Here is an 18,723-nt window from a genome sequence, read left to right as displayed (position 1 = left end):
AAAATACCGGCACTCAAACTTTTGTTGTATGTCAACACAAATGCCAATTTCTCGGGTACACTTTGATAACCTAGCCATCTAACAAACCAAATTCACTACTCACCTAGAGGAAAGCATACATAACTACAACATGACTCAATTGTGCAATAGAAGAATTGGAATGGTTTGGATTCTCTCGGCACCAATGTCATTCCTGTCATTTTGGCCAGGTTGGACTAATACGTCAGATCTGTGCACCCCTACATAACCAGTATGTCTCATCTGACATGAAACTCTCTAATATAGTCTTCAAGGTTTTGTACATATAATGTCAAATTCAACCTGTCACATTAAGGAACAATGTTATTTTTAATCTTTGTATTTTGTGTCTATTGGTGTACAGTTGATTGTTGTGAATCAATAATGTGACAAAACATGATTTAATTGAACTGGGCGGTTGAATTGACAATGTTTGACCAAAACAAATATAAAGTGACCAGATAGCATGTTGGGCTAATGGTCCTTATTTAACCACTGCAAAAAATACGCAGACCTCGTAACTACTACCCATTTGGAAGTTACACGTAACTCCTTACTTAACTCTGGCCTCTTTAATGATTAAATGGCTTGATTCCATTTCACTGTAAAGAATCTCTTTGTGGATTATATTTACTGGTCTCTGTCTACTTTCTCATATCTGGCTGCATGTCTGTGTACGTTGTCAACCAGGTTTGCTGCAGTGGTGTAATATATACTAAGAAGCCACATCATCAGTGCTGTGAAGAGCTGTACCTGAATTTGGGTCAGTCTTTGACCTGGTCTGCTGCAGTGGCAAACTAGTTCCAGCTCTCCCTGACCACCAGTGCTGTGGAGGTTACTATGTTCATAAAAAAGCCAGTGAGTTTCAGAAGTGTAAATTCAGTGTTTGTAGTCATGTTTGTACTTTTTGATGTGGCCCCTGTTTGTAATTTTTTTCTTATTTTTTTTTTCTCATTTGTGAAGATGAGCACTGCTGTCCTGACAACTCCCAGGGACGGGTCTCAGTGGGGCTGGGTGACAACTGCTGTGGCGGGATTCCTTACTCCTTATTGGGGGGCCAACTCTGCTGTAGTGAGAGCCTTCATGATGGCTACAGGGTCCAGTGCTGTGGAGGCCAGGTTGTAGATCATACACTGGTGTGCTGTGGAGGTTCTGACAGAGGGAAAGTGTACACATACACTCCAGGTCAGTGAATGAAATACCTTATCCCAATTTCATCCCCAAAACATCAAATAACAGTGCTTTGATGTCCTTGATGTCACTATATGTAATCATCTGGGAAAACACACAGGCAAAGATAATATCCTTATTGGATGAGACCACGAGGGGGTCATTTTTTAAACATAATTCCTTTTGGGGTCTATAAACCTGTTCATGTGGTGAACACTGACTTCTCCATTAGTATGCTGTAAGTTTGTTGCGTATTCAAGATCACGGATTCAGTATCTTTTGGAGTTCCTCCTATTTCTGCAGGTCCTTCCTTATTACTGTGTGACTGTCCCTTCTTCCCTGTGTGAACAAATTAACTCAGAGCTTTGATAAGATTTGGGCCATACATAATGGAATAATTGCAGGTCAGGCAAGGTCAGGTCAGGTAACAAGTCTGGAAGTATGTGCTGATGCTGTGCTTCACCACATCCATGACACCAGGTCCTGGATACCAACCAGCCAGACAACCAGTCCAGCCCCACTTCCTGAAAACAGCCAGTGGTGTATGATGTCTTTTACAGTTGCTGGGGGCCTCAGCATAGAAAAACTGCATTTCCTTTCACCTTGGATGAACTTGAAATGTCAAACTCAAGGTCATATCTTAACCTCACCACATTTGATTGGACCATTGATTTGGCATTAATCTTTCATCATGATTCTACAAATATTTCAGCCCATTTTCATACATTAATAAAACTAACCTGAACTGAATCTGGAGTCAAACAAAAATTACATTACTGTAGTTTTTCACAGAACATCTACAATATCTCTGAACGCATCATTGTGCTGATGTCAGTGGGTTGTGACCAAGTGGTAAACTTTGATGGTGTCAGAAGAAGCCCGAGCAGAAGTACAAGTTGCAGTTTCTTGACTTGACAGCTTGAGGCTGGCTCCAAAAGACTGCACTTTCCATAGGACTTCATATTAAAATGTCCAACTTTAGAGTGGAAATGTGTTTACAGCCTGGTGCAAAAAATATTTTTGTTCTCAATAGATAGTTCCTCCTCCATGACAACTATATGGGGGAGAATTTTTTTTCTAACTTCTTAGTTCAAGATATTTTAAGCCATAAAGTTCTGGAAGCTTGGGGGCGTGTCACTTTGAGTAACAGCAGCTGACCCGAGCGTCTCCGCCTCTCACTGTCACCTTAGCTCAGTGTCCACTCCATGCGGCTGCTAACTGTTGTGGAGGCTGTGTCGGTTTTGTTTGGAGTATTTTATTACAAACACCTGGAATAATATGGCTTGTTGTGTGGTGAAACGCCCTAATGAATCATCCAAGACATCTCTGCTGTAATATTTATGCTGAGTGAAATTCTTATCAGATTTAATGCAGGGTTGCCAACTTTAGAACCTTGGCTGGAGTGAGACTCTGCAGGCACATAGCGCGCGCCAAAATGTTTTTGTAACCCTAACCCTAATTTTAAAATAAGTCTTCATTTACTAATAAAAATGATAATAAAAGGGAAACTGTGTTTGATTCTTCTCCACTCCACGTCCATGATCCTTCCTTTCAGCAAGCCCATCTACAGGCATGTGAGAGGCAAATAAAGAAAAATGCTTAAAATGGCTGGAGGTGAAGAGGGCCCTGGTTGGGGGGTGAGCTCCCCAGAAGGTGAAAGGTTATAGTCATGCTAATGCTCCCCAGCTTTAGCCATACTAATGCTCCCCAGAACCATTTTCTGCAGTGAATTTGCAAGGAAAGTTAGGGAGGATGGAGGCAGCCCTTTACAAGATGGACAAAATCTGTCTTCATATGCCAGCAACTTCTGTTCCCTTCTTGAAAACTGGAGAGAAGAGGAACAGACTCAAACCTAACACCGCTGAAATGATCTTGTTTTTGAATTTAAAAAACCTTTGAAGCCCCCAGATCCCCTTCATTTTGTACAACTATGGTCATAACAGTCCCTAGTTGAACAAACATTTCACAATTTATAGCTCTATTATGTACGTACAGTAGTTTATGATGGCACAATCACATTATAACACAAGTATATTATTAATGTCTTTAAACACCTAACTGGAATGACACATTAAATGTAATGTGCTGGTAATAAAATTATGAGTAAAGCGTGTGTAAAATATATTGGTCTTGACTTAGATCAGACCTTATCTGGCAGTCTTATAGCTGACAAATCAGCAAGTCAAATGCAAACTTAAATTTCTTATACAGACAGGCCAAAGATTTGAATTTGCATGCAAAAGAACTTGATCCAGTGTCACATGGACTATGCCAGTGTAGCCTGCTATTCTGGCCTGACCAAGCGTAATCAAGGGAGATTGCAGATTATGCAGAACAAGATCATTCACTTTCTCCTCTCTGCATAACCCCGGACCCACATAGGCCTAGCCGAATTTAGATTGGTCAATATGTTGCCTGTTGCTTCATATTGATTCATATTGATTCAGTGGTTCAAAACGCTTCAGTTTCTTCATCACTGATAATTATCAATAAAAGCATCAGCGACCACGTTTTCAGCGCATATGCACAGATAGACTTACAATCAAGAATACTTGCTAACCAACACATTAAATAACGTATAATATGTCCTTTAAATTACCTAGTTTGCAACTAGTTGAAGTCTGTAGCCTACTGTCTCAGCACACAATTAGTCTGATGAGGCTCTGTCTGTAGTGGCAATGGACCCAATTGTATTTGCTAAGCTTTTTATGGGCTTACCTTGTCATCCAAAACTTTCTATGCCGCATCAGTGGCTCACTCAGAACCATAAGCTCTGAACCTATGCTCGAACTCTCTCTGAACTCTTCACATGCAGCTGAGGTATCAGGTGCAAGGTTTTCAACAAATCATCAATCACAGAATACTGCACTCAGAATGCTGTCAGCAGATGTTAACAGCTGTTTCGGGTGTGTGCCTTAAACTCCTCTCCTTTCATTAAGAAACAATGTGCTGTGGTTTGGTCTAGTCTAATCTAGTCATCAACAAAAAATTAACGGGAGATATTTTTATTTTGCCGTGACATTTCTTGCTTGTGCATGAGAGCGTGAGATTGATGATAAAAGCGTGAGTGTAACGGAAGATGCGTGAGATTCTGCAACCTTGTTTAATGTTGTATGCTAACGCCGTTAGCACTGTCAGTAGTCTCATCCATTAAGTCCTGTTAGTGTACAATTACTGAGAAAATAAGCGCTTCATAGCTTGTAATCTCCACACCAAAGAAAATCATTAGGAGAAATACCGCACAGTCCCCAAAATATGATTTAATAAACCCCAGATCCACCTGTTAGGTTAGTTACCCCTTTAAGCATTAATGAGTTCATCATGAATTAGTGTGGCCTCTGCTGCCAGCATGGTGATGCCCAAACGTGCACTTCATATCAGCTGTTCTGGGTCTCTATAGAAAACGTATGGGTGACGTCACGCAGGTTTTGTCCACCATAAAGATGTAACAAAATTGGTTAATTCTAGATCGGCTCACACGTGGGTACCAAAATAAACAGTTCTGTTTTGCTGTGAGCACAGTGTTGGCCCATGGGGGATGTCTTCAAGCTTATCTTCAGATCACCAAATGACTTAGGAATTTCCCAACTGAGAGTGAAGACACCATCTCTGTCTGCAGTTCAAAACTCAGGTTTTTGTTGAGACAGCATTAATGTACTAATTTAATTAGGGTGAATCGAGGCCATGCGCTACACAAGGTATCGTTATAAGCCTCAGAATGAGGATGTGCTGCACACATACAAATGCATGCAGCTTTGCATGATGCATGCATTTATTGTAAAAACATTTACTGGCTAAAATTTTGATAGCTCTGAGACCCTGATGATGTCTTAATATTGGCTGGATTCGAGAAAAAGAAGAGAAAAGGGCTGCTGAGGTAGACACATGGTGCAGGAACGCAGGGTCGTTTCCCTTTCTTCTCTCCTGTGGTGTCCCAAAGCACCCAGATACCATGGCACAGATGGGACTATGTGTGTGTGTGTGTGTGTGTGTGTCATTAGACATCTTTGTCATGGCAGATGATGATGAAACGCACTCGGGATGGCACCGTTGAGGGTACTGCCAAGCACACAGCAGGACAAATGCACACAAACACATACAGAAACACACGCTTTTTACACATATAGACATATTACAGACACATACACAGTCAACAGGGCACTCTTGGCAGGTTTTTTTTTTTTTTTAGTACTGAGTGCCAGTAACGAACACGTGGACTCTATTCATCATAGATAAACAGTGGCCCCATATGAGCAAGCCTGCAGTGCACTGTAAACTACTCTGCAAACTCGCATCCTCGACTAATGAAAAAATACACGTGTGCTTCCAAAAGTGCACTTAGGAAGTAAGTCAGTACAAAAAAGTGTCAATCCTGTTTTTCTGTGATCATTCAAGTTTTTGCAGTTTTTCCTCTCCCTTCTGTCTTTTTGCACCATTGCCAACTTCAGCAGTGTAAAGAACAGAAGCGTAAACTTGTTTAAACATTTTAGTTCAGTGTTCTATTCTTCTATGCTGCTGTTTGTTTAGTCTCATCTACTGTATTTCTGTTGCTCCCTCTCCAAAATTCCCCATTTCTGTTTCAACTGAGCAGGCCATGTGGTCATTCTTCATTTGACAAGGCCCCCCAAAGTGCATATGTCTCCATTCCTCCTCTTTATCTTCACCTCCTTCTTTTATTGCCATCTCTTCCTCTCTTGAGTCACGTTGTAATTATTGTTTCGCCGATTTTTTGTCCACCTCCACTACTTCTTGTTCTGAATTCTTACACCCCCTTCTCTTACCACCGCTCCTTCTTCCTGTCCTCCTCACCCTGTTCTCCCCTCCTTCCTTTTTTGCACCCTTCCCATCCACTCATCAGTCATTAGCGTTAGCTTCCCCGTTGAGAACATATGGTATGATGGATCATAAGGCTAGCAGCGCTAGCAAGGCTAAGGGCCATTTGCCGGGTGCACTGCACGGTCGGGGGGCTCTGGGTCCAGCCATGCAACCTCAACCCCACATGTCTGTTTCAAGGCGTTCACACAAACACATGCACCATGCACACAGCAACACCTATTATAGGAAAGGCTACTTAACCTTGGCACTTGTCTTTCTGATTGCTGTCTCTCACCACGTCTAGGGTTTTGTATCTTTAATGATGCAGTGAGAGAGGTTTTTGTAAAGAAGAAAGGAAAGATGTGGAATGAGAAGGAAGGAGAGGGATAAGGAATGGGAGAAAAAGATTAAGGAAGGATGGAATGAAGAAGGGGGGAGCTGTAAATAAAATGTATTTAAAAAGTTGTGTGGGCTCAAAAGAAAAAAAATGGAAGACTATAAACTACACTAAAAATGAATGAATGTGCAAGAAGGAATGAAGGAAGGCGTTGCCAGTTAAAAATGCAGTAATTAAAATGAAGCATACACTTAAAAGGAAACATTTCTGTAGATGGCAAACTGTAACAAAAGCAATATGGAAAGAAAGATGAAAAAGAAGAAGCTGCAAATCGATGTCTTCTTCTGTATCCATAAAATAAGGAAAAATAATGTAAACTAGAGAAAGACACAAAGTGAGGGAGGGAGAACAGAAGAACAGTGAAGAGTTAGATGGAGCAGATTAAAGGAGGAGTGAAGGGTATCCCATTGTGCCCAGCTGATATACTAGGTTAGGCTGATGTGATTATGGGGTCCCTGAAGTGCGATCTATCACACATTACCGTCCACACTGTCAACAACCATACACACACACTGCGGGGGAAAAGCAATGCCAGAAGACAGCCGTCTGGCAACAGATACACCTTCCTGCTTGCATGCACACACACATACACACACACACACACACACACCCACACACACACCACACACACACACACACACACACACACACACACACACACACACACACACACACACACACACACACTCACAGTAACATTCAAGGATAAGAAAATGTGCACACATACTATCTAAAAAATGTGCACACATACGCACCCGTCCAAAAATATACTGCACCAAGCTACAATAACACTCGCACATACGTGCACATGCATGCTTTTGGACTATTTAATTTGAAGTCGAAAAGCTGCCAGTGAAAATCAAATGAAATAGAATCAACGTCACTTTAGCCAACAGAAATGCAGCAAAATGAGCCAGGAGTTGGAACTACACTCTGGATATTTTATATGTTTTTGGTTTTCACATGTTTAAAATAATTTAATCACAAATCAAGTTGTGTACTCCTGCAGTCTTACTCACTTATAGCTACGTGAACAATGTATCGGGTAGGGTTGCAATGAAAAGTAAGTATGCAGTGATCAGTACTGAAGTAAAGGTGTGTGAAAAGTTTCAAGGTAATGTGCACACTGAAACAAAGTAGAACTCTGGAAACCTTGACCTCATAATCTCACACACGCACAGACATTGTCCAGTATTAGTATATAGACAGTAATAATTAGCTTTATCATTATATTGTGGTTCAAAGTGCTTTATGTCAAGATAAATTATGGAAAGCATATGAAAAGCCCAGAGAGTTTCCCTTGGAATGTTTTTCAGGCCCATCAGTACTCACCCAAAAAAAAACAAAAAACCCCACTGTCGTCACGAGGTGCTTAGCATGGAAACAGCTAAAGTAAAGTGTTGTGCTCATTATTTATGTAATCCTACCATCCTCCTGCAAAGCCTGATCACTGGTTAAAAAAATACAATTCAGTGAAAAATACAAATGCATTTTTTGTGAAATGTATCACTTTTAACAGTGAGTGGGTATATCACAGAGAAAATTCACACGAGCATATTGAAGGATCCCCAAAGACTAAGATCTCTCCGTCTCACCATCACAAGCCTCCATGCCACCAGCTGCATGGGTGAAAACAATATATATATCATATTTGAGTACAAGCAAAATTGAATGTGCATGTTTATTGTTAGAATTCCCCTAGTCATCACTGGCAGATCTCAGGGAGCATATGTGCATGCATTTTTTTCTCTCCAAATTTTAACTCCAAGCACCCTGCTAAAGCAAGTGACCCTCGGGATGCAAATGAACAGTTCTGATTCAGCGGCTTTCAAATCAGCAGCTGTCTGTGTTTCACAAGAAAACCATCACACTGAATATGTAAAAGAATCACAAAGTTTTATAACTTTTTTAATGACACTTGAGAAACACAGCTGAGGAGTAGGGGCCTGCCCCAGGTCATGAAAATTTAGTAAGGTATGTGTTTTGTAATATATTCCAGTTCTAAGATAGAACTATACTAGTATATACTAAGGTATATCTAAAAAAGGAACAGTGGAATAGAGTAGAGTAGAGCCACTAGGTGCCTGGTCTTGAGAACCAGGGATGGTAGGTTATGGTATTGTTGATCAGTATAAGACATTCGGCATGTGTACTGGAAATCCCATCCCCATATTTTTTTGTTATATCAGTGCTGGATGTGGCGAACCATTAATCTGCTGTTTTGTGCAGTAGTTCCAAGTGCTTTAAAACAATTTGCGTTGTCTCACTGTGTCTCACAGTGTGATGGTGATGCCACAGTCCACAGCAGCACACCCACGGTGAGATTTAGAAAGATACCATATTTGCCCATCAGAGGGTCCAGAGCCAAGCATCAGCCCACCCCCTTTTTTGAAGAAAGTTGGTTCAACACCCACGTGAAATTAAATTACATTACATGAAATACATTTAATGAATGAGAAAAGGACAAAAAATGGACACAATTAGGTGAGTTATTTGTGATATATTTTTTATTTATGACAAAACTTGACATTTTATTGAAATTGCCATTCAGATGTACATGATATTGGCCATGCTCGGCTTTGGGCCACCCCTTCTTCAGGTAGAATTTCACATGCAGAGTCCTGGGCCCTCTGATGGGAGAATGGGGTATTTATGCTTTTCTTTTCTTTGAAAGTCTGCACGCGTCATCTGACTCTGTTAGCACAGAGCCAGCAGCAGCTATCAACAGCAGTAGCATACCTGCCTGGAGTTTTACATATATATATATATATATATATATATATATATATATATATATATATATATATATATATATATATATGCACACGTATTTCGACGAGTAATATCACTGTAATATCACTGTAATATCACTCCACTCTGGTCGTCACCACAGCAACGCGCAAATCAGTTGGCGCAGATCAGCTGTGTTTTGACAGGTGAATGACAGAAACACGATAAAACATGGATTTCCAAGTGAATTTTAATATTTTTGGCCAAAATAAAATGTTTGAGGAATAGAAAGAGGAGGAGAGCAAACGAGAACAGCAAATGCAACGGCGTTAAGATTTAACATCGGACGAACTGGACAAGATTGAAGACGGGAAAGAAGAAGAGAACACGAAAAAAGTTAAATAAATATTTGTGTGTGTGTGGGACCATGGTATAAGCGGATTAAACAATTCGAAGCCGTGCATTATATGGTTTGAATGCACTTCGCGTCGTGATGTTTTAGACTCCGCGTCATGCATTCAAACCGTATAATGCTAATGGTTTCGAGTTGTTTAATCCTTACATCCAGTATATATATATATATAGGGGAACAGATGAGTTACAAGAAGTATTGTGATATTGTCATGTGGAGATCATGGGCACTGTGCTTGATAATGATAATTGTGTATATGTGGAAGATATGGGTCCAAGGACAGGAATATGTAATGTTAGTTAACATATTATTTCAGCAAGATGTGTTTCTGTGCTGTGTGTTTTACTTTTCTTTTCAAAAACCTGAATTGAACTTTTCCATAACATATTTTTACCTGTAGTAAAGTGTCATTTTGTGCAAAGACAACCTATTCAAATATGTCTCATATAAAAGTAAGATTAGCAAAGCCCCAGTCTAAAGAGATACCGTATGTTTACTATTGACAGGGTATGATCTGAGACACTATTATAGATGATGTAAAATAATTTAATGAGTGATGGGAAAGGGCAGCATGAAGAGGGCTTACTTTAATATATTATGTGATGGAGTTCAAGGCAGAAATTAAAACTCCACTTTGTCACCTGCCCGTAACATTTGCCTGTAAGTTATAATACTGTGTGTAGCATTACCTACGCTGGTGGGTTTTACTTTACTCAATAAGGACTTGTCTGTCACAACAGGCCAAACTGCTATTGTGGCGTTTTTACGTCTTTGAGGTATTATGAGATGATCTATAATCCTTTCCATCCCCAGCTGTTGCAGAATGACACAAAGTCTTCATGATAAATCCCTCCCTTCCAAATCACTGTTTGTTTAAACAGCTTTAATTTTACTTTCAAGTAGATTAAAAAGTGTTTGTTTTAGAAAACCAGTGTCTGAGTTTCATTACAGCATTTCTTCCTGGGCTGCATATTCAACTTTGAAGCTATTTATTTTGTTTCCTTTCCTCGCATAGTTTGTATGTAAAATGTTTGACGAAGATTTAGGTGAGATTAGACGGTGGTTAAAGGAAATTCTGAGGTGTCTTTGGCCTCCCGTTGCTCCCTGACTCTCCCTAAATCCCCTGCCTCAATCTGCATGCTCTATTCATCATTTCTCCTTCACACTTTTTTATAGTGTGCAGTTTCTAACTCTTCCTCATCACTGTGCATGCTGCCCTGAATGTCTGCTCGCATCTTCTTTTTCTTCTTAAAGTGACTCTAAAAGAGTGTGCATTCCTTTAACTATTCCCTTACTCCCTCCCTCTGTCCCAGCCCAGCAGGCCCCATCCAAACGTTCAAGGACAAATCTGAATATCCCTTTTCACCGTTTAAGTGTTAAAAGCCTGGCGGTGCCGGGGTGTTATCTTAACGCGCCTTGCCGTGCCATCATCAGAGTGCGTGATGAAAATGGCTGTGATGATGCTAAAAGAAAAAAGAGGAGGGGGAGAAAAAGTAATAATCAAATATGTTTTTCAAGGGCACAGCGACCATTTGCTTGAGGGAAATTATCCCAGTAGTTAAGCTAGCTCACTCTGAGCCTGATGGAGTTGTGAAAGTACTGTAGATGCATTTCTGTGTGCAAGTGTGCATGGCTTATTAGTTATTGCAGCCTGCTTCATGTTTTGTGTGCAGCTCTTTCCTTTTGCACATGTATCTGGTTTGTTTACATGATTCTTTTTGCACTGACAAGCATCCTTCAAATGGTCGTTTTCTACCAGTGTTTCTGACAAATTGTTCTTACCAGCTTCTCATGGTGTCATTTAGGTATGTGTACATGTATGTGTATGTATGTGTACATAGGTCATTTCCAAATGCTCTTCATCAGTTATGAGTAGCAAATGGCCAACAGTAGCAGCTTCCAAACAGCAGCGCCTGGCTGCTTTAGAAGATGAAGTACTCCCTAAACACAGGAAGACATTTTTCTCTCTGTTAATGTATTTATGGTGATGGCTTTTCTATTAGGTTTACTTTAATGACTGGCACAAATGATGCCACAGGCTGTCAGGAGCACAGAGGTGAGGACAGCGCCCTGTGCAATTGTTTTATCCTTTAGACCTGCAACTAATGTCAACTATGGGGAATATTTTACAATTGTACTGCAATATGTTCCATGTGCCCACTCACATGAGCCACCTTGGGTTTGAACTTGGACAGCACTACACAGTGGAAGATTACTCAGCACCGCGCCAGTCACCAGGCTCCAAAGACAAGACTTGTGGTGCTCTCCTGCAGGTTCTTCTTCTCCAGAGATATGGCTCCAAATGGCTCACGCCACCCTCTGTCGGAAGGCAGTAGTAGAATTACTCCAACAGAAAGCAGAAACAAGAATTCTGCTTTCCCGATATTGAGCTTTGTGAGATGTTTTTTTGGCAGACGATAGTGAGATCTTTGTGGAACACTCACTGCAGCACTTGAGAAACTAAGTGAGGAATGTGAGCATCTGGGTTTGTGATTGTCGTGGATCAAGACTGTGATTCAGGTTTTGAAGGATATCTTAGACTCAGCCGTTAGAAATTGATCTGTTTGAAGCAAAAGTGTTGAATTTGCAGAGAGATTCGCTTATCATTACAATGACATTCATGTCTCTGGGTTTGGACATGTGGGGTGAGCTCATGGAATCATGAGGTCACTGGGCAGAGGTGCTTGGCAATGCAGATATCTTTGCAGGAGAATGAAGGTCCAAGTCTGTGGAATCATGTTGCTTCCTGTCTTAGGATCCTATCTCACTGGGCATGACTGATGGAGAACAGTTGCAGACGCGAATTAGTGACCAAACACATGAACGAGTGACAATGTCACAGTTGGTATCTCACTGAAGTGGTCACTGTCAGCAGAAATGATGACACATTTGCGCGCAAAGTGTTCATCTCTTATTGTCTTGCTATTGTCCATGTGAATAAACTGTCAAAATTGTTTCACTGTACCTAGTAAAGGCAAAATAAACTAAAACAAATAATAAGAAATAAATAAAGTTTACAGTGCACTCACTGACTTGCAGAATGATGTCCTTGCTAGCTCGAGTGTCCTCTTTTCCATGTCCAGTGTATGATTCGCACACCCCCCCATGCCCATATGATCCTTTTGTCCTTGGCTCCGAGGTCCACGCACAGTGCTCATTCACGTGCTGGACAAGCCTCTTCTCCGTGATGCAGCGATGTCCAGCAGTGCTCCAGGGGTGCATGTCCTTTGATTTGATTTGATTTATTATGCAATAACACAGTGAGTCCCTTTTGCTGTTCCCTTGTTTTTTTGACTCTTGGTCTCCACAGGATATCCTAGGTGGATCTGCACGTTGATTTGGCAGAGACACGTCCTCCTTCATTTTGGGTCTGATGGGCAGATGTCATCACGTTTCTACGGCACAGCATTTAGCAGAAAGATCTTCCCAGTTTAAAGAGCTGGATCTTAGCAGAGTGTACCATTTAGTATGTTGTCATACGAGGTCTGTTAGAAAAGTATCGGACCTTTTTATTTTTTTCAAAACCTGATGGATTTGAATAACGTGTGCTTGCATGCGCCAACCTTGAACCTTCGTGCACATGCGTGATTTTTTTCACGCCTGTCGGTTGCGTCATTTGCTTGTAAGCAGCCTTTATGTGAGGATGGGTGGAGTCTCTCGTCGTTTTTTTCTTTGCAAGGAAATGGCGGAACGACTGGAGCAGCGCGACTGCATCAAAGTTTGCCACAAACTGGACAATAGCCAGGTGGAAACCATTTGGATTATTCAGATGGCTTTCAGTGACGATTCTCTGGGCATCACACAGATTAAGGAGCAGTACAACCAGTTTAAAGACGGCCGGTGGAGGGCACACCGCGCTCCGATCAGCATCAACATGCTGAAACGACCGGATCATTTCCAAAGTGAACGCTGTGATGATGTGGGACCGTCGTGTGATTATCCAAGAAATTGCGGAAGAGGTGGACATCAGCACTTTTTCGGCACATCTGCTGCAACTGCAGCTAGGCTGACAGCAGCTCTGCTTCTTCCAGAAGCAGCTGTTCCTCTCCGGCCATCTCTGCTATTGTGGCGTGCTCCCCCGCAGCTCGTGCATGTAGCCCAGCCCCACAGTTCTCTCAAGAGTCCCAGCAAGTGCCTTCAGAGGGTTGCATGAGACCAGAGATGGCTCTGGGGACATACTGGGAGGAGTCTTGTTACTTCTTGTTACCTGTTTGTTAAAAACTTTGAACAATTCAAAATACAAGCGCAAAGCTTGCGATGCCCTGTGAAATCAAGCGATTTCTTTCACAAATGCCGTTCACAGGTTGTTGCAGCCCAGTGAGATAGGGCCCTTACTGAATAGTTGTTAGAACTGGATACCAACCAGTGGCCTGAGGTGATTATGTCTTTTGTGCTAGGTCTCTTGCCAAATGAAATGTTACTTTAAAAGACTCAGATAAGACATATCAAGGAGTGTCACGTATGACATTGTGGACATGTGACACATTTCTCCGTGCATGATCCAACATGTAGGTCCTTCAGTGTTGAGAATCCCAGTGCCTGGAGAAAGCAAAGGGGTCACCCATTTTTTACCTGCCTGTGGAAGAGGGATTGTTACATTCAAAAGGGTTTGTCTGACTGGGTGGTTGCTATCTAGGACCAAGACCAGTTCCTTGGAGTGGTGGATGTGATGATGTGCAGTAAAACTGAATGCTCCCTGATTTGACTTGTGGTGCAATATTTATTTGGATTTGATTCTTTAAAAGCCAGTTTGATGACAGTGATTGATAACTTGAGCAGTCTGTACTGTTGGCTATTAGGTTGCAGAACATAACATGTTATAGTGCCTTGGAAAGGTTTTTTTTTTTTTTTTTCAGAAAATTGTTCTCTGTTGTGACTTGGAAACGTTCAAGTATCCATCCCCTAACTGAATATTAATTACAGGTTTTATCAGGTTTTAGAGATTTGCTGTCAGTTTGAGTTTGAGGAAGATAATTTTAGAAATTGTTATTCTTTATTTTTTTGTATTTCTTGTAGTTAAAATGGCATAAACAAATTAAAATGTGTGAAAATCCAAGTGTTCCAATACTTTTGGAGGGCACTGTATCCTAACCTTATGATGAGTGCAAAATGACTATGGTATTATTACCTTTTTGTTTAAGAATGTTTAATTTTCACTGTTGCTGCACTTTGTGTCAAATCATAGTCATATTGTATGTCATACTGATATGAAAATTCAGAAAGGTATATCTTCTATTATACGTTCTAATCTACGGTGGAACTCTACTCGTTTACTAAGGTACACCTAAATATCTTTTTTTTTTAAAAGAGAGAGAAAGTAGAGCCAATTAGGTGCCTGGTCTTGAGAACCAGGGATGGTAGGTTGAAAAGCTTTTTTATCCAATGGGAACTCTCCCTACCCACCTCAGCAGCTCAAAAATATGGACAGCATGTATATAAGTGACATTTACATGACAATTTATATGACAATATTGAGATAAAATAATTTGGCCATATTGTACAGCCCTACTGTCAATGAGCTGAAAACTTTGAATATTAATTTACATCTACATTTATAAAAATGCTTAAAGTGGCAGAGGGTTAAGAGGGCTATAATGAGGGGGGTCAGCTGAAAAGCAAAAAAAGAAAAATGCTTAAAAAGGTGGGGAGTATGGGGGGCAAAGCCCCCCAGAAGCTGAAAGGTTTTTGACATGCTAATGCTCCCTTGAAGCATTTACTCAAAATAAAGTCTGAAGGACCTAAATGACTTGGTGAGATGCTGACGAGCTTCGCTCAGTCATGTCCGCGACATATGCATATTACGCAGTCATGACACTCACCTTTTTCCAATTAACCTGGTCACCTGTGGAATGTTCCAAACAGGTGTTCTTTGAGCATTTTTCAACTTTCCCAGTATTTGTTGCCACTGTCCCAGCTTTTTTGAAATGTGTTGCAGGCATCCATTTCAAAATGAGCAAATATTTGCACAAAAACAAAAAAGTCTGTCAGTTTGAACATGAAATATCTTGTCTTGGTGGTGTATTCAGTTGAATATAGGTTGAAGAGGATTTGCATATCATTGTATTCTGTTTTTATTTACATTTTACACAGCGTCCCAACTTCATTGGAACTGGGGTTGTACTGATGGGGGTGCCATTGCTTATGCAGCCCATCATCTTAGCTTTGATATTTTTATTTATTTTTTATCTGGTTTGTAGAGATTTGCTTTCAGTTTGAGTTTGTGGAGGCTAATTTTCAAAATCTTAATAATACAGAGGCCTGAAATATGTTTTGTGTTTGAAATGGCATGAACAAATTAAAATGTGGAATCTAAAAAAATAAAATAAAATCAGCCGGAACCTGTGGGACCACTATGCGCCACTTATGTGTAAAAAAAAAACAAAAACAAAAGCATTTATAAAGCAAACAATACAAATATGATCCGTGTGTTCCTCTGTAGATGACCCATGGTCACAGAAATACAGTCATGAAATGACATGAATGAGAAGCAGTTCACTTGTCTCATTCATGTCCACATCTACTGGCACGTCTCTAACCGACTGCCGCAGGACACCGCGTCATGTGGAACAGAGCTCACGTGGGTGACGTGACAGTGAGATCGCCTGCTGGGTGTTCTGATTTGGCGGTCTGTTTCAACCTGGCAGCAGCCTGTCCATGTGCGCGCGCTCGCTGCAGCACATTGCCACAGTGATATATGTTTTTATTTATGTCCACTTGATAACAGCAAACAGACACACGCGTGTCACAGTGGGCAGTTGTTTGTCCATGTCCATCCAAACACAGAACGTGGTGTCCAGCTGGACTGTCCAGATCCACAGATTTCCACAGCCGCTTCAGTGGGACTACACACCTCCTGTCATCTCAGCGCACACACCAAAGCCACACTCGTGGAAATTTCTCTGCGGATACGAAAATGATTGTCTGCAGTCTGTTGTTGTGCCAAGAGTGCGACTGGCCACACATTTTCTAAGTGCCTTGCGGGTGGTGTTAGATGTTCGTGCCTGTCACCTGGAATTTGGCCGGCACCTGCCGCGAGAGGGTGCCATGGGTTCGCACAGCGCACACTTTGTCTTTCAGACGCTTGTGTGTGCAAATAGTTGTAGCAACAGGTGTACGAGGTGTTGGAGGCAGGGACAACATTACACAGTTTGCACACGATTCCTGCGTCATGCGCACTAAGTGTGCACTTCATCCTTTTCTCTCTCTCATTTTGTTCATTCATCAGCTCTTCAAAATATTCCCTCGACCTTCTCAACACACTCTCCTCACTTGTCAGCACATTACCATGTGCATCTTTTACCACCCTAACCTGCTGCACATCCTTTCCAACCCTGTCCCTTTGTCTAGCCAATCAGTACAAGTCCTTTCCTCCTTCCTTACTGTTCATTTTTTTTGTACAGCTTGCAATATGCCTTTTCCTTACCTTTCGCCACTTCTCTTTTCGCCTTACATGCATCTCCTTGTACTCCTGTCTACTTTCTTCATCTGTCTGACTATCCCAGTTCTTTTTTGCCAACCTCTTTCTCCTTATGCTTTCCTGGACATGTTCGTTCCTCCTTCAGCTTTCACCATCTGATCCTTTGTTGAGTTCTCACTCTCTTCTTCTCCTTTATCTCTAAAGTCATCCTACAAACCACCATCCTATGCTGTCGAGCTACACTCTGTCCTGCCACCATCTTACAATCTCCAATTTCTTTCAGCTTGCACCTCCTACAAAGAATATAGTCCACCTGGTTGCACCTTCCTCCAGTCTTGTATGCCACCCTGTGCTCCTCCCTTTTCTTAAAGTAGGTGTTCACCACAGCTGGTTCCATCCATTTTGCTAAAACACCTACCATCTGCCCTTCCACATTCCTGTTCCTGATACCATATCTACCCATTACAGGGTTCCCCCCAGAATTTTTTAGTATAGCGGTGCTGTTGGCAATTATTATCTGAGGCGGCGCACGTTGCGAGTCATTTTGACTGGTTTTCGATGCATTGAAAACAAGAATAATAGACAATAAATGACACTTATGTTATAATATCAAAGTTCTTTTTTGCATGTTACTGTCTAAGTTAATAAAAATAAGTAACGTTGAAAAGTTTAATAGAATGGAGAGGTCTGTAATTTTTATCATAGGTACACTTCAACTGTGAAAAAAAAACAGGGATTTTGGTCCACTTCTCCATACAGATCTTCTCCAAATCTTTCAGATTTGGAGTTTCAGCTCCCTCCAAAGATTTTCTATTGAGTTCAGGTCTGGAGACTGGGCACGCCACTCCAGGACCTTGAAATGCATCTTACGGAGCCCCTCCTTAGTTGCCCTGGCTGTGTGTTTGAGATCATTGTCATGCTGGAAGACCCAGCCATGACCCATCTTCAATGCTCTTACTGAGGGAAGGAGGTTGTTTGCCAAAATCTTGCAATACATGACCCCATTCATCCTCCCTTCAATACGGTGCAGTCATCCTGTCCCCTTTGCAGAAGAGCATCCCCAGAGTATGATGTTTCCACCCCTATGCTTCACGGTTGGGATGATTTTCTTGGGGTTGTTCTCATCCTCTAAACATGGTAAGTGGAGTTGATTCCAAAAAGCTCTATTCTGGTCTCATCTGACCACATGACCTTCTCCCATGCCTCCTCTGGATCATCCAGATGGTCACTGGTAAACTTCAAATGGACCTGGATATGTACTGGCTTGAGCAGGGGGACCTTGCTGCCCTGCAGGATTTTAAACCATGACGGCATTGTGTGTTACTAATGTAATCTTTGTGACTGTGGTCCCAGCTCTCTTCAGGTCATTGACCAGGTCCTCCTGTGTAGTTCTGAGCTTTCTCAGAATCATCCTTACCCCACAAAGTCAGATCTTGCATGAAATCCCTGACCGAGGGAGATTGACAGTCATCTTGTGTTTCTTCCACTTTCTAATAAATAATCATAACAGTTTTTGTCTTCTCACCAAGCTGCTTGCCTATTGTCCTGTAGCCCATCCCATCTACAGTTTTGTCCTTGATGTCCATAGACAGCTCTTTGGTCTTGGCCATGGTGGATAGGTTGGAGTGTGATTGATTGAGTGTGTACACAGGTGTCTCTTATACAGGTAACAAGTTCAAACAGGTGCAATTAATACAGGTAAAGAGTGCAGAATAAGAGGGCTTCTTAAAGAAAAATTAACAGGTCTGTGAGAGCCAGAATTCT

General features: G+C 41.4%; 1 protein-coding gene across 1 annotated transcript in view; it reads left to right on the top strand.

Annotated features, from left to right (window-relative positions):
• Positions 1 to 18,723, top strand: part of ush2a (Usher syndrome 2A (autosomal recessive, mild)) — a 1,147,097-nt gene that overhangs the window by 817,644 nt on the left and 310,730 nt on the right. The window contains 3 exon segments of the mRNA XM_034188044.1: positions 709 to 787; positions 790 to 876; positions 982 to 1,203. Of these exon segments, the coding sequence (XP_034043935.1) occupies positions 709 to 787; positions 790 to 876; positions 982 to 1,203 (388 nt within the window).

Source organism: Thalassophryne amazonica, chromosome 2, assembly GCF_902500255.1.
Source record: "Thalassophryne amazonica chromosome 2, fThaAma1.1, whole genome shotgun sequence".
Lineage (NCBI taxonomy): Eukaryota > Metazoa > Chordata > Actinopteri > Batrachoidiformes > Batrachoididae > Thalassophryne > Thalassophryne amazonica.
The sequence above is the reverse complement of the archived record's forward strand: the minus strand, read 5'-3'. Positions and strand labels throughout refer to the sequence as shown.